The 16208-nt window shown below is 50.8% G+C and overlaps 1 protein-coding gene and 1 long non-coding RNA gene across 2 annotated transcripts; one reads left to right on the top strand and one right to left on the bottom strand.

The window, feature by feature from the left end:
- Positions 1-10092: 10092 nt before the first annotated feature.
- Positions 10093-14582, top strand: LOC135975019 (myb/SANT-like DNA-binding domain-containing protein 2). Its single transcript, XM_065565056.1, has 2 exons — positions 10093-11024; positions 12147-14582. The coding sequence occupies exons 1-2, from the start codon at positions 10475-10477 to the stop codon at positions 12659-12661; spliced, it is 1065 nt and encodes a 354-aa protein (XP_065421128.1). The 5' UTR covers positions 10093-10474; the 3' UTR covers positions 12662-14582.
- On the bottom strand, positions 11052-12149 carry LOC135975048 (uncharacterized). Its single transcript, XR_010592105.1, has 2 exons — positions 11933-12149; positions 11052-11432 (listed from the first exon to the last, which is right to left on the bottom strand). It is a non-coding gene; the product is annotated as an uncharacterized LOC135975048 (long non-coding RNA).
- Positions 14583-16208: the final 1626 nt, after the last annotated feature.

Below are 16208 nucleotides of genomic sequence, written 5' to 3'. Positions count from 1 at the left end.
AGTAGGCTTCGCACATCAGTTGGCAGTTCCCAAGGGGGTCTGTGATCCAACCCATCACAGTGGGGTAGTCGGCACGATCTGTGCACAGCTGATTGTTTTGAGGTACTGGTAGTAATTCTAAGTGAGTTTTAAGTGTGGTGGCTGAAGAACAGACAAAGTGGTTACTGGTTTGTTATTTTCTGTTTGCTTATTTTGGGTAAGGGAAGTAGGGACAGAAAAGGAAGCAAAATAAATAAGATTGAAGATTAGAAGAAGCTAGAACTATACAAGTTGCAAATTGTCCAGAAAGGCCGAACACTGGGCACTGGGAAAGTCTCTGTTAACTAAGAAGCCCCTGAACTGAGTGCATCTCAGTTTCAGTGAACCTCTGTGTCTGTGCTGAAGCTGACTGGAGTGTCTAACTTAGCAAGACAGGAGCGGAGGGGTGCCTTTTCTGAAGTGACAATCTCAAGGGAAGACAAATGGAAATTGACGTGCAATTTGCCCAGGGAAAGGCTGCCCTGGAAAAAGAAAAGGCTGCCCACCAGCGAACCCTGGACTTAAAAGACAAAGCAATTAAGACCCAAAAGCATGACCTGGCTGTAATGGAGTGGAAGAGGTGCACAGAGACATGTATCCTGGAGCTGGAAGTTGGGGTCCTGGTGACTGCTGCGGTTGGAACAAACCCCAAGGACTCTAGCTGGAAGCAAACCCAATCTGAGTGAAAGGGGGGTGGTTTTTCTGGCCAGGATCTCTTTCTGGATCAGGATCTTTCCCTTTTGGGGGACACAGGAGTATCTGCCCCATAGGGGAGCCCAAAACCGATTTTTAGGTATACTGCCTCCGCCATGGTCTGTGTCCAAGTCTCTGGTAGTAAGTCCAGAAGGAGGGTGTGACGTTGCAGTCTATATGGTTTTATAAAAATATGCTAATGAGTGACTATAATGTAACTGGAATATGCTTCATGCAAAAGGTCTCTTGTAAGGTATCATTACAAAGCTTATAATCTACGGAGTGTGATCATCCTATTTGTATAAATGTACCACTCTTGTATCTGAAACTAGAAATATGAAATATAACCCTGAGGGCCTATTGTAATTATGCAAAGTGTGGGCCATTAATGGTGGATTGGAATCTTGATGACTCCCATTAACCAGAACAATTGACTGCAGATGGCTGTTTTACCTATAAGTCTTCCTGGTTATGTGTGTGCTGGCAAGTGGGTAATGAAGTCTTGCAGAGACATGTGATCATGTCACCTGAACTGGAATCCATCTTTAACCTGGTGTCTTTCCATTGAGAAGTGTGGGGTGGGAACCCAGAGAGGGACAAAGGAGTCCCGCCTTATGCAAATATATAAAGGGGTGGAACAGAACAAAGGGAGGCAGTCATCATGAAGGTTCCCCTAGCTACCACCTGAGCTGGAACAAGAGCTGTACCAGGGGAAAGAATTGTGCCCAGGCATGGAAGGTGTCCAGTCTGAGGCCTGGTCTACACTAGGCGTTTATGTCGAAGTTAGCGCCATTACATCGAATTAACCCTGCACCCGTCCACACTGTGATGCTGTTTAGTTCGACATAGAGGTCTCTTTAATTCGACTTCTGTACTCCTCCCCGACTAGGCTAGGTGTGGATGGAAATCGACGCTAATAGCTCCGGGAGCTATCCCACAGTGCACCACTCTGTTGACGCTCTGGACAGCAGTACGACCTCGGATGCTCTGACCAGCCACACAGGAAAAGCCCCGGGAAAATTTGAATTTGAATTCCTTTTCCTGTCTGGCCAGTTTGAATCTCATTTCCTGTCTGGACATCGTGGCGATCACAGCAGCACTGGCAACGATGCAGAGCTCTCCAGCAGTGATGGCCGTGCAGTCTGTGAATAGAAAGAGGGCCCCAGCATGGACTGATCGGGAAGTCTTGGATCTCATCGCTGTGTGGGGCGATGAGTCCGTGCTTTCCGAGCTGCAATTCAAAGCAGGTCACCATGGGCGACAAAGAAGGAATGCAAAGATCTACGAGAAGATCTCTAAAGACATGTCAGAGAGAGGATACAGCCGGGATGTAACGCAGTGCCGCGTGAAAATCAAGGAGCTGAGACAAGGCTACCAGAAGACCAAAGAGGCAAACGGACGCTCCGGATCCCATCCCCAGACATCCCGTTTCTACGAGGCACTGCATTCCATCCTCGGTGCGGCTGCCACCACTACCCCACCACTGACCGTGGACTCTGATGATGGGATACTGTCCACGGCCGGTTCTTCGGACATGTTAGGGGACGGGGAAGATGAGGAAGGAGATGAGGAGGGCGAGGCAGTCGGCAGCGCTCACAACGCTGATTTCCCCGACAGCCAGGATCTCTTCATCACCCTTACAGAGATCCCCTACCAAGCATCCCCAGCCGTTACTCCGGACACAGAATCTGGGGAAGGATCAGCCAGTAAGTGTTGTAAACATCTAAACATTTATTTTTAACAGAACAGGAATATTAACAATTAAAAGAATGGGTTGTTCATGATTACTTTGCCCTAGGCGCTTAACGGTTCAGTCATGGGCAGTGCAAGTTTTGAAAAAAAATCTAGCAATGTCCGGTTTTCCGTGATTGTCCTGCCCAAGCCGCTCTACTGTTTAGTCCCTGCTACTGCAGCTACATTAAAATGCGGTCTATATGTGCGGGGATAGAGCAGTAATCCTCCTGGGACATCTCAATGAAGCTCTCCTGGAGGTAATTGGAAAGCCATTGCATGAGGTTCCTGGGGAGAGCGGCCTTATTGGGTCCTCCGAAGTACGACACGTTGCCGCGCCACGAGACTATCAAGTACTCGGGAATCATTGCTCTGCACAGCAGGGCGGCATACGGCCCTGGTCTTTGGAGGCTTTCCCGGAGCATTCTCTCTCTCTCGCTCTCAGAGATCCTCATCAGGGTGATGTCGCCCATGGTGACCTGCTTTGAATTAGGTAGGGGAATGTTAGTGTTGGGACTGCTTGACCGTTCCTTTACAGAACTGTAACCGCTGGTTTGCAGCCACGCGGTGGAGGCGGGAGAGGGGCAGCCGAAAGGGATCGTTCCCGGGGACAGCCGCGAGGGGGTGGGACAGAGGCAGAGTTCCTGCTTGCCGGATTGCTGGCAGCAGGGACTGACATTGCTTTAAATGTCAGTCGAGGCCAGTGGTAATATAAAAGTTTTACACTGCCACAAGTCTACGGCTTACCATGTCTGCCTGCAACAGAAATTCCGTTGTGCTGCCCCGCTTCTCAAATGTGCTGTGCAAGACCTCAGGCACTGAATGCGAAGGCCGAGAATTCGACCTTCTGCTGAGTGCGCATGTGATAGGTGCTGTGCATGGTCTTGTTCACAGAGAAAGACTATGTTCTTTGTTCACTACTACATTTATCTTTCTGAGGAATTCACTCCCTTTTTCCCATTTCCACAGCCCCATCTGTGACTGTCTCACAACCTAGCCTGGCATCACACTCCCAGAGGCTAGCGAGGATTAGGCATAGGAAGAAGAGGACACGGGAGGACATGTTCTCGGAGCTTATGGCCTGTTCCCAAGCCCAGGCAGCACAGCAGACCCAGTGGCGGGAGAACTTGACCCAAATGCACCAAGCAAACATGGATCGGGAGGAGAGGTGGCGGCAGGAAGACCAGCAGACGACTCAAACGCTGCTTGGACTACTGAGGGAGCAAACAGACACGCTCCGGCGCCTTGTGGATGTTCTGCAGGAACGGAGGCAGGAGGAGGACAGAGCCCCGCTGCAGTCCATCTCTAACCGCCCTCCCCCGCCACCAAGTCCCATACCCACCTCACCCAAAGTGCAAAGAAGGAGAGGCGGTAGAGTCCGTGCTAACTCTCACTCCACCCCTGCAGAGAGCTCGAGTAGCAGAAGGCTCTCATTCCCCAAAATTTGAAAAGTTCTTTCCTTCCCGCCTGACACAAGCCCCAGTCCAAGTTTCACCTCCCAGTTACATGTGTAGTTGATAATAAAAAATACGTTTCTGTTAACTACTGTTTCCATCATGTTCTTTTGGAGGAGGAGGGGAAAGGGGGTTGGTAATTGGACAGGACAGTCACCTTTGGCAGGGTACATAGTCGGGGGCAGGCACAGCAGCAGGGAACATACACAGTGCAGTGATGCAGTGACTAGTTTCCCTGGTTAGTCTGGGAGGTTGTTTTCATGTTATGTGGTGGGGGGTGGGTTGCTCTGTGACTTTGTGGCGGGGGAGGGCAGTTACAGATCTTAAGCGGTGGTCCTTATGCAGGATCACAGAGCCACGCAGCAGGGGATCTGTAACCGTCCTCCCCCTGCCACAAAGTCACATAGCCCCCCCATACACACAGTCCCAATCAGGAGGGGTGACAGGCTCCGTTGAAACAACCATCCCACCGCAGCGGAGCCTGTCAATCCTTGTGTTTAGAAGATTCATTCGCGTCACTACACTACACCCACTCCGCACCACAGTCTGCGTCCCAGTTTTAAAAAATTCCCGCGAAAACAGTAGTAAAGAAAACGGTGTGCATTAACAAAGTAGAACTATTTTTATTTGGACACGTGTGTTGGAAGGGGAATGAAGGGGGTATGTAACTGGATAGGATAGTCAACATTAACTGGGTAAAGAAACGGGGGCAGGTTCAGCTTCTCTGTACAAAAACTTGAAAGTCACAGGTTACCCTGCTCACTTAGGAACTTTGCTGTCAAAGCCTCCCGGATGCACAGCGCTTCCCGCTGGTCTCTTCTAATCGCCCGGCTGTCTGGCTGTGCGTAATCAGCAGCCAGGCTATTTTCCTCAACCTCCCACCCTGCCATAAAGGTCTCCCCCTTGCTCTCACAGAGATTGTGGAGCACACAGCAAGCTGCTATAACAATGGGGATATTGGTTTCGCTGAGATCACAGCGAGTCAGTAAGCTTCTCCATCTCCCCTTGAGACAGCCAAAAGCACACTCCACCACCATTCTGCACTTGCTCAGCCGGTAGTTGAAGAGTTCTTTTTCAGTGTCCAGGGCGCCAGTATAGGGCTTCATGAGCCAGGGCATTAGCGGGTATGCTGGGTCCCCGAGGATGACTATAGGCATCTCCACATCCCCAACAGTTATTTTGTGGTCCGGGAAGTAAATACCTTGTTGCATCCGTCTAAACAGACCAGAGTTCCTGAAAACACGAGCGTCATGAACCTTGCCCGGCCATCCCACATAGATGTAGGTAAAACGTCCCCTGTGGTCCACCAGTGCTTGCAGCACCATGGAAAAGTAGCCCTTTCGGTTAATGTACTGGGTGGCCTGGTGGTCCGGTGCCAGGATAGGGACGTGAGTTCCATCTATGGCCCCACCGCAGTTTGGGAATCCCATCGCTGCGAAGCCATCTATGATCGCCTCCACGTTTCCCAGGGTCACTACCTTTGGCAGCAGTACATCAACGATTGCCTTGGCTACTTGCATCACAACAACCCCCACGGTAGATTTGCCCACGCCAAAGTGGTTTGCGACTGACCGGTAGCTGTCTGGCATTGCAAGCTTCTAGAGGGCTATGGCCACTCGCTTCTGGACACTCAGTGCAGCTCGCAACCGGGTGTCATTGCGCTTCAGGGCAGGGGACAGCAACTCACAAAGTTCCAGGAAAGTTCCCTTCCGCATGCGAAAGTTTCACAGCCACTGGGATTCATCCCAGACCTGCAGCACTATGCGGTCCCACCACTCAGTGCTTGTTTCCCGTGCCCAGAATCGCCGTTCCACGGCATCAACATGACCCATTGCCACCGTGATGTCCTCGGCGCTGGGTCCCGTGCTTTCTGAGAGGTCTGTGCTACTCTCAGACTTCAGGCCATCACCGCGGTGCCGTAGCCTCCTCGCCTGACTTTTCTGCATCTGCCTCAGGGAAACCTGTATGATAAGCTGCGAGGCGTTGAGAGCGGCCACAACTGCAGCGATGGTCGCAGCGTGCTCCATGCTTGCAGTGCTGTGGCGTCCGCGCTGTCACTGACTAGAAAAGTGCGCGAACTGATTTCCCGCCGGCGCTTTCAGGGAGGGAGGGCGGGAGTGATGGACGGATGACGACAGTTACCCAAAAGCACCCTCGACACATTTTGTTACCCAGAAGGCATTGCCGGCTACACCCAGAATTCCAATGGGCAGAGGGGACTGCGGGAACTGTGGGATAGCTGACCACAGCGCACCGCTTCGAATGTCGACGCTTTCACCGTTAGTGTGGACGCACAAAGTCGAATTGCTGTCCTTAGTGTGGACACACACGTTCGACTTTGCAATATCGATTCCAAAAATTCGATGCAAGTAAAATCGAACTACTCTCGTAGTGTAGACAAGGCCTGAGGAAAAAACTTACTGAAGCATCTCTGAGGGTGAGATTATCTGCATTCAGTTTGATTAGACATAGATTTACGCATTTTATTTTATTTTGCTTTGTGACTTACTTTGTTCTGTCTGTTACTACTTGGAATCACTTAAATCCTACTGTCTGTATTTAATAAAATCACTTTTTACTTATTAATTAACCCAGAGTATGTATTAATACCTGGAGGAGTAAAGAAATGTGCATATCTCTCTATCAGTGTTATAGAGCGCGAACAATTTATGAGTTTACCCTGTATAAGCTTTATACAGGGTAAAACAGATTTATTTGGGTTTAGACCCCATTGGGAGTTGGGCATCTGAGTGTTAAAGACAGGAACACTTCTGTTAGCTGCTTTCAGGTAAACCTGCAGCCTTGGAGCAAGTAATTCAGACCCCGGGTCTCTGTTGGAGCAGACGGGAGTGTCTGGCTCAGCAAGACAGGGTGCTGGAGTCCTGAGCTGGCAGGGCAGGCAGGGGTAGAAGTACTCTGGGCCCATCAGGTGGCAGCTCCCAGGGGGTTTCTCTTATCTAACCCATCACAGGGATCTGGGGACAGACTGCGGGGGCAGGAGACAAGGAGAGGGAATTCAGCTGTGGTGGGGGAGCCGTGCTGCGCAGAGATGCTGCTGTGGATGCAGCTAGTTCCCCAGGTACAATGTTGCAGCAGTTTAACAATGTGGTTAATGGAGATGTTGCAGCTCATCTGAGCGAAGTGTTGCTTTTTTGCTGGTCAATGCACAGCTTGAGATTTGAATTCATGTTCAAACACCTTTGCCCTGCTGCTGTCTCTGGTACCTGGGGCTTAACTCATCATTTCAGAGCAGAGCAGATTCGATGTTCTAGGTACAGGGTTACATATATAACATATGGAATGGTACATATAATACCCTGTAATTTATCTCCCCTGGCTGTCGGACGTACCGTGTCCCGCTGGTTACTTAGGGACACTCAGAGACCTGGGGTGGCATGTCTGTGCTCTGCCCCTTTCTCAGTAAATGGTGGCTGTAACTTTACCCACTCTGGTCCCTTTGGCATCATTGGGACACTGAGACTTTTCAGGATCAGGACTCTGAATCGTAACCTTTTCGGGTCTATTTGCTCAATGTCTGCTCAGAGCTCAGCACCATGGTGCCATCGTCCTTCATAGACTGTACAGCAAATAACCTACAAGCCTTGTGTAGATGGGGAAACTGAGGCAGGAAGAAGGCTGGTTCAATAGGCCCCTATTCAGTGGCTGCAAGGGCCAGTGCAGACCTTAGCAGCAACTAGGCAAGTCCTGAGCTCCAGCCAGAGCTGCATCCCTCTTCTAATGGTCCTAAGGGGATTTGCCAGGGTGCAGAGTATAAGAGGTGAGGTGCAGCTTCACCCTGGCCACACCCCTCTATCCCTGCTCCGCCCCCTTCTCCTCCAGCCTGTCCATGCCCCAACCCCACTCCCTCCCCACCCTTCCCAGGAGCACTCCCTGTGCCTGCAGCTGCAGGGGAGGAGGCACAAGCGGCTCCTTTGTTGGAGGAATTTCCCAGGTTGGGGGAGGGCTTTACCCCTTCCCTACACCCACTTGCCCCACACTAGCCAGCTCGGGAGCCAGAGCACAATGATGGGCTGGGTCCAAATGTCAAGAATGTCTTTTGATTTAGGGTCCAAATTTGGGATAGTGACCTGAGTACTTAGGGGCTGGTTCTCCAAGGGGCTGGGCACCTGCAGCATCCACTGACTCCAGCTGCAGATGTAGATGCAGGTGGAACACATGCCCTGAAGTCCTGCCAGGAGATAAACGGAGGCACCCAAAATTAGGCCAGTGTTGTAAATTTAGGCCTTACCGACTTGGCCATTAACAACAGTGTGTGGGCTAAGCCTCATTGTAACTCGCTATTTATTCTTGATCATGACTTGATCACATGGTTGTAAGCAGAGACCTAGCAGTGAACAGGCCATGTTATACCCCTAGTGTCTAGACCAGGGATGGCCAACCTAAGCCTGAGAAGGAGCCAGAATTTACCACTGTGTATTGCCAAAGAGCCACAGTAATACATCAGCAGCCCCCCATCAGCTCCCCTGTCCCCGGCTTCCAGATCCTCGCACCCACCGGCAAAGGTCAAGGGACGTGGTTAACGTTTGATTGACGGTAGGGCCCTTATACTACTTTGGTGGCAGCAGACTCAGATTTCCAAGTGCTCCAATCTGGCTGAAGAGAATGACAATTTACCACAGGCTCCACTTCCTGCTCCTCAAAAACTGCTCAATACTGTCATCATCTTAATAATAATAACGATATTTTCCAAGTAGAAACTCCCCTTTTAATTACTTCAGTAATAAACAACCTTGTACTACTTCCCAGGAGCCACCTAGAATCATAGAATATCAGGGTTGGAAGGGACCTCAAGAGGTCATCTAGTCCAACCCCCTGCTCAAAGCACCTGCAGTAAGCGCTGCCCGGCTGCAGCCCACACCCCTCACCCCCTCCAACACCCGATCCCTCTGCCCCATCCCTGGGCCCCTCCTGCACTCAAACATCCTCCCAGAGCTCGCACCCCCTCCAGCATCCAGCCCCCGTCCCAGCCCAGTGAAAGTGAGTGAGGGTGGGGGAGAGTGAGTGACGGAGGGAGGGAGGATGGAGTTAGTGGGGGCGGGGCCTCAGAGAAGGGGCAGGGCAGGGGGCATGGCAAGGGTGTTTGGGTTGGTGCAATTAGACAGTTGGTAACCCTACTTCCTGTCTTTCACCCTCAACTCCTTCCCCCCCGCACATACCTCTTCCTCCTCTCCCTCCCACATCATCGAAGAAAGCTTTCCTCGTAGGAACTGAAGGAAACCAATGAAGCAGGGATAGTTTATTGGGTTGTTTGTAATGATTTTTTCAACTTGGTATTTTTAATCTAAGGAAAAATACTTACCCTTGTCTGCTGGGTCTATTTGCCTTGACTGTTGTGTTGGGGAGAGGGGCGGGGCTCTGGTTTCATTCTCAGGGGTACTGCCCTTTGTGAAATACAGGGCTAAGGCAGAAGTAGTATGAGAGGTGCTGCTCATGGGTAACTGGAGCAACTGATCGGACCCAAGCTGAGTTCAGCAGGAGAGGTAGCTCTGGACGTGCATTTCCCCTCTAGCTACCTGAGGTCCTTTTAGGGCCTCCAGGGTCGTAAGATCTGAGTGATGTAAAAAGCTTCAATGTATTTATCCTCTCACCCCTTTTCACAGATGGGGGCTGTGGTCCAGAGAAATGAACTGAGTGTCCTGAGGCCACACAGAGAGTCTGGCAGAACAGAGAATATAACCCAGGTCTCCAGTCTCAGGTTCACACCATGACCACTGGACAATCCTTCCTCCGAAGTTTCAGCTCCTCCTTATGCAGTTCTAGCCCTTGTGCTTGATATAGTTTAATGTATTTCTGTTGGGGAAGAGGCGACAGTCAATGCACTGAAAACTTGCTGGGGCAAATCTCAGCAGCGCTGTGAAGCTGTGAAACTTTACACCAGCTGAGGATCTGCCCAGAACTGTCTTACCCAGGATAAAGAAATAAATAAAAGGAAGAACAAAGCATTTTAAAGCTAAGATCCTTCCACCGCAATCTTTCATGATAATGGCCAGAGTCTCAGCAGGTGGAGAGTTCAGCTGAAGGAAGTTATGAAGGCGCTGCTTGCACTGTCATATGTAATAACTAAAATTCCTCTCCCCCACCAGAAGGAGGAAGAACGCTCCTGGGTGGCTGTGTGCTGGTCCCAGTCTCATGTTCAGGGTGAGTGAGGACAGTCAGACTGAAGAATCCCACCCTCAGGCCTGGTCTACACTACGACTTTAATTCGGATTTATCAGCTTTAATTCGAATTAACCCTGTAACCGTCCACACAACGACGCTAGTTAATTCGATGTAAAGGGCCCTTTAAATCGATTTCTGTACTCCACCCCAACGAGCGGAGTAGTGCCAAAATCGATTTTAACAATTCGAATTAGGGTTAGTGTGGCCGCAATTCGATGGTATTGGCCTCCGGGAGCTATCCCACAGTGCATCATTGTGACCGCTCTGGACAGCAATCTGAACTCGGATGCACTGGCCAGGTAGACAGGAAAAGCCCCGCGAACATTTGAATTTCATTTCCTGTTTGCACAGCGTGGAGAGCACAGGTGACCACAGATACCTCATCAGCACAGGTAACCATGCAGGCTGATAATCGAAAAAGAGCACCAGCATGGACCGTGAGGGAGGTACTGGATCTGATCGCTGTATGGGGAGAGGATTCAGTGCTTGCAGAACTTCGTTCTAAAAGACGAAATGCAAAAATTTTTGAAAAAATCTCCAAGGGCATGATGGAGAGAGGCCACAATAGGGACTCAGATCAGTGCCGCGTGAAAGTCAAGGAACTCAGACAAGCCTATCAGAAAACAAAGGAGGCAAACGGTCGCTCCGGGTCAGAGCCGCGGACATGCCGCTACTACGCCGAGCTGCATGCAATTCTAGGGGGGGCTGCCACCACTAACCCACCTGTGTTCGTGGATTCTGGGTCGGGGATAGTCTCGACGCCTGAGGATTCTGCCGATGGGGTAGAGGAGGAGGAGGAGGAGGAGGATGAGCTTGCAGAGAGCACACAGCACTCCATTCTCCCCAACAGCCAGGATCTTTTTATCACCCTGACTGAAGTACCCTCCCAAGCCTCCCAAGCCTCCCAAGCCAGTACCCAAGACTCTGACCCCATGGAAGGCACCTCAGGTGAGTTTACCTTTTAAAATATAAAACTTGTTTTAAAAGCAAACGGTTTTTAATGATTACTTTGCCTGACTTTGCATTCGCGGTCAGTTCAGCTACTGGAAAAGTCTGTAGCTATTGGAAAAGTCTGTTAACGTGTCTGGGGATGGAGCGGAAATCCTCCAGGGACATCTCAATGAAGCTCTCCTGGAGGTACTCCGAAAGCCTTGCCAGAAGGTTTCTGGGCAGTGCATCTTTATTCCCTCCTCCATGGTAGGACACTTGACCACGCCATGCTTGCAGCAAGTAATCTGGTATCATTGCCTGACAAAGCCTGGCAGCGTATGGTCCCGGTGTTTGCTGGCATTCAAGCAACATCCGTTCTTTATCTTCTTGTGTAATCCTCAGGAGAGTGATATCACTCCTGGTAACCTGGTTGAAATACGGGAACTTAATTAAGGGGACAGAGGTGGCCGTTCCTACTGGGCTGTTTGCCTGTGGCGGAAAATAAATCCTTCCCTGCAGTTAGCCAAGCGCAGATGGGAAATTGGCCCTGAGTTTTTCGCGTTTGGCTAGCAGGGATCTTCCCTGTTACCAGCCACGCGGTGGGGGGAGGGGTACTGTGATCATCCCAGAGAATTCATGGCGAGGGGGGGGGGCGGCGGTGGGGGGGGGATTAGTTTGGTGCCTGTAGGGATCTTCCCTGATACCAGCCACGCGGTGGGGGGGAGGGGTACCGTGGTTAGTTTGTTTTCTGGTGCTGATGAATGTTAACAGAAAAACCGCAGCACTCTACTTGCCCAGACAAGCCCCACCACACTCCCCCCCCCCCCCCCCAACTGGCTGAGATTGGCCAGGCTTCTGCAGCACTCTACAAGCTATGCTTGGTATGTGGGAAAGTAGGGCGCAGAAGCTGTAAGAGAATGGCTTACCATGGCCGCATGCAAGCAGAATTCTGTTGCCCAGACCTGTGATCTCTAGCAGCAAAGCCACAGGCACTCAGCATTAAGAGGCAAAATGCGACCTTGCACAGAAATCACATGTGCTATGTAATGTGAACAGTGTTGGTCACCGTGAAAGAGTATAAGCATTGTTCTGCAAAATGTAGCTTTTAAAACAATTCTCTCTTTTTTCCCCTCCCTACAGCAGCTGCAAATTCCTCAAGCCTCCCTCCTCCATCCCGAAGGTTATCACAGATAAGGCGTCGTAAGAAGAAGACGCGAGAAGAGATGTTTTCTGAAATTATGCAATCCAGCAGGAGTGACAGAGCTCATCTGAATGAGTGGAAGGAAACAGTTTCAAAGTATAGGAAAGAAGTCATTGAACGTGAGGAGAGGAGGGACCAACGTGAGGACATGAGGGACCAACGTGAGGAGAGGAGAGACCAACGTGAGGAGAGGAGAGACGCTCGAGATGAGAGGTGGCGTCAGGAAGACCAGAGGATGAAGGAAGCAACGCTGGGGCTGCTCCAGCGTCTGGTGGAGGTTCAGGAACGGCTGCTGGAAAACAGACTGCCGCTTCAGCCCCTGTTCCACCCTCCCCCCTCCCCATGTTCCGTATCCTCCTCACCCAGACGTGTAAGAACGCGGGGGGGGAGGCTCCGTACACCTTCCCATTCCACCCCAGTAGACAGCCCAAGCAAAAGGCTGTCATTTTTTTAACCTTTTCTTTGTGGCTTTTTCCTTCCCAGTAATCCTCCTCCCAAATACCACCCGGGTTCCCTCCCTCTTTTTCTAATCTATTAATAAAGAATAAATGATTTTTAAATGATAGTGACTTTATTTGGTTTGAAAGAAAGCTGGGGGAAGGGGGAGGGTGGGTTCCTTACAGAAAATCAGTCAATAAAGGGGGCGGGTTTTCATGAAGGAGAAACAAACAGATATTTCACACTGTAGCCTGGCCAGCCATGAAACTGGTTTTTAAAGCTTCTCTGATGCACACCGCTTCATGGTGTGCTCTTCTAATCGCCCTGGTGTCTGGCTGCGCGTAATCAGCAGCCAGGCGATTTGCCTCAGCCTCCCACCCTGCCATAAAGGTCTCCCCCTTACTTTCACAGAGATTGTGGAGCACACAGCAAGCAGAAATAACAATGGGGAGATTTCTTTGGCTGAGGTCAGAGCGAGTCAATAATGATCTCCAGCGGCCTTTTAAACGGCCAAATGCACATTCTACCACCATTCTGCACTTGCTTAGCCTGTAGTTAAACAGCTCCTGACTCCTGTCCAGGCTGCCTGTGTATGGCTTCATGAGCCATGGCATTAAGGGGTAGGCTGGGTCCCCAAGAATAACTATGGGCATTTCAACATCCCCAACGGTTATTTTCTGGTCCGGAAAGTAAGTCCCTTGCTGCAGCCCTTTAAACAGAGTTGTGTTCCTGAAGACGCGAGCGTCATGAACCCTTCCCGCCCAGCCCGCATTGATGTTGGTGAAACGTCCCTTGTGATCCACAAGTGCTTGCAGCACCATTGAAAAGTACCCCTTGCGGTTTATGTACTCGGTGGCTTGGTGCTCCGGTGCCAAGATAGGGATATGGGTTCCGTCTATCGCCCCACCACAGTTAGGGAATCCCATTGCAGCAAAGCCATCCACTATGGCCTGCACATTTCCCAGAGTCACAAACTTTCGTAGCAGCACCTGAGTGATTGCTTTGGCTACTTGCATCACAGCAGCCCCCACAGTAGATTTTCCCACTCCAAATTGATTCCCGACTGACCGGTAGCTGTCTGGCGTTGCAAGCTTCCACAGGCTATCGCCACGCGCTTCTCAACTGTGAGGGCTGCTCTCATCTTGGTATTCTGGCGTTTCAAGGCAGGGGACAGCAAGTCACAAAGTTCCATGAAAGTGCCCTTACGCATGCGAAAGTTCCGCAGCCACTGGGAATCGTCCCAGACCTGCAACACTATGCGGTCCCACCAGTCTGTGCTTGTTTCCCTTGCCCAGAATCGGCGTTCCATGTTTAGAATCTGCCCCATTAACAACATGATCTCCAAAGCACCGGGGCCTGTGGTTTCACTGAATTCTGTATCCGTGTCCGTGTCCATGTCCTCATCATGCTTGTCGCTGCGCTGCCGCTGCCGCTGCCTCCTCTCCTCGTTTTTCTGGTCCTGGCTCAGCATAAACTCCACGAGAACGCGCGAGGTGTTTACAATATTCATGAGTGCTGTCTTGACCTCAGCGGGCTCCATGCTTGCCGTGGTATGGAGTCTGCAGTGTTCACCCACCCAGGAAAAAAGGCGCGAAAATGGTTGTCTGCCGTCCGTTGCTTTCATGCAGGGAGGGAGGGAGGGAGGGAGGAAGTGAGGCTGTACCCAGAACCACCTGCGACGATGTTTTTTGTCCCATCAGGCACTGGGATCTTAACCCACAATCCCAATGGGCGCGGGAGACTGCGGGAACTATGGGATAGCTATGGAATTGCTACCCACAGTGCAACGGTGCAGAAATCGACGCTAGCCCCAGTACTTGGACGCACACCACCGAATTAATGTGCTAGTGTGGCCGCATTCATTTCGACTTTATACAACCTGTTTCTCAAATCCGAATTATCTAAATTCGGATTAATCCCGTAGTGTAGACATACCCTCAGACTGTACCGAGGTGTCCAGCAAACAGAGCTGCATTGCCAAAGTGACCAATTTTGACTGGTTTGGGGTTTCCTTAGTGTATGAGTAAAGGTCAACAGAACTGTGCGTAGCTGCCCTAATTAAGGGTCACACCATGAATGGAACCTCACTTGCTAAGCAGGGGATAGGGATGCCAAAGCCCAGTGAAAATCAGAGGAGGGTAGGGATAGATGTTCCTGCCTGATGGTCTGAATTCTGCTTAGAGAGTCTGTTACTGAACCTCAGGGCTTTCTTGCACGCTATGGCTTTCACCCCGAGGAATTACGAATGAGAAGCTTCGTTCCGCCCACACACCTAACACCCAAGCGTACAAGACAGAAATTTATTAACCGGTTAACCAGAACAGAACCAAAACCAGAGTCAGATAGTGTTTTTTTATTTTATTAGGGCTCACCTTATCGGAGCATGAACCCCAGGGGCTGTGGTGAAGTGAGGAAAAGGGGCTAAGCACCCTGTTGGCGCCGTTCCTAGTTTGCCGCAACCGTCCGGAGTTTAATGTCCGAGCTAGGAGGGTCCCATCTGGGTCACCAGAAACTGTTACCGAAATGTTGGGTCTGCCTAGCTGAGAGTCCGTAACAGCCAGACAGGGATAAGGAAAAGGTTGCTTTATTTTGCAGAAGAAAGGAGAGCTTTGCACCTTGGTACAAAAACTCTGTTTTATATACATTTTACAGATTTTTTATACACACTTAAATAAAAACTTCTGCCATGTTAACATTTAATTAATGGTTGCCAGACCCCGTACTTCTGCTATCTGGTCAGTAAAAACCAGTTGAAAGCCAGTCTCCTCTGCTTTAAGGCAGGGGAGACAAAATAGTTTAAAAGTTTAAGCTAGCTCTGTACGTAAAGGGGGCCATTGGCTGCTATAACGGCTGCTAGCTGTTAAGGGGGGGGGGTCGCTGCTAACTGTCACGAGTCCTAGACACCTCTTAATGCCCCCATTCCCTCTCCATTGTTTAAAGCCAGAGCTGAGTGGAGAGCCCTTGTTTCTGTTCAGTGATTGCTAGAACTGAAATCACTGATGAGCAGGTCTGGGACCCAAACCTTAGACCGGATGTGGGGAGAGCGTTGCAATGAAAGACAATGGAGAGGCAGCAGTGGGCAGGTTCCCCACTACCTGCCAAAATCACTAAGCCTGGGGCAAGTGGTCAGACCTGAGAACGCACCATTGCAGAAGTGGCAGGGGGTGGCCAGCAGCAGCAGTGATAGCAGTGGAGCTGTGCGATGGCAGAGCTGGGGATAACAGCAGCAGAGGTGGTAGTGGCAGCAGTGGTGAGCAGCGGTGGCTGTGGCAGAGGCATCAGCAAGTGGTAGCGGAGATAGCAGCAGTGGGCCAGTTGTAGAGGTGGAGGCAGCTGCAGACGCATTGCTCAATGGCCCCCCCACACCTTCCGGGGTGGGAGGTGAGCCCATGTGAGGGCACCTCTGAACTCTGGGTCTTTGCTGATTAAGAAGAACTGACGGTGAGTGGGGTGCAGTGGTGGGAGAGGGGAGTGGTGTGTTAAAGGGACATTCATTTATTGGACTTTCACGCCACAAGGTGGGAAACTGAAGCAAAGGACACTGCCCAATGCACTGTTGGGTG

The sequence above is a fragment of the Chrysemys picta genome, chromosome 12, assembly GCF_011386835.1.
Source record: "Chrysemys picta bellii isolate R12L10 chromosome 12, ASM1138683v2, whole genome shotgun sequence".
In the NCBI taxonomy this organism is placed as follows: Eukaryota; Metazoa; Chordata; order Testudines; family Emydidae; genus Chrysemys; species Chrysemys picta.
This window is presented reverse-complemented; position numbering and strand designations above follow the sequence as displayed.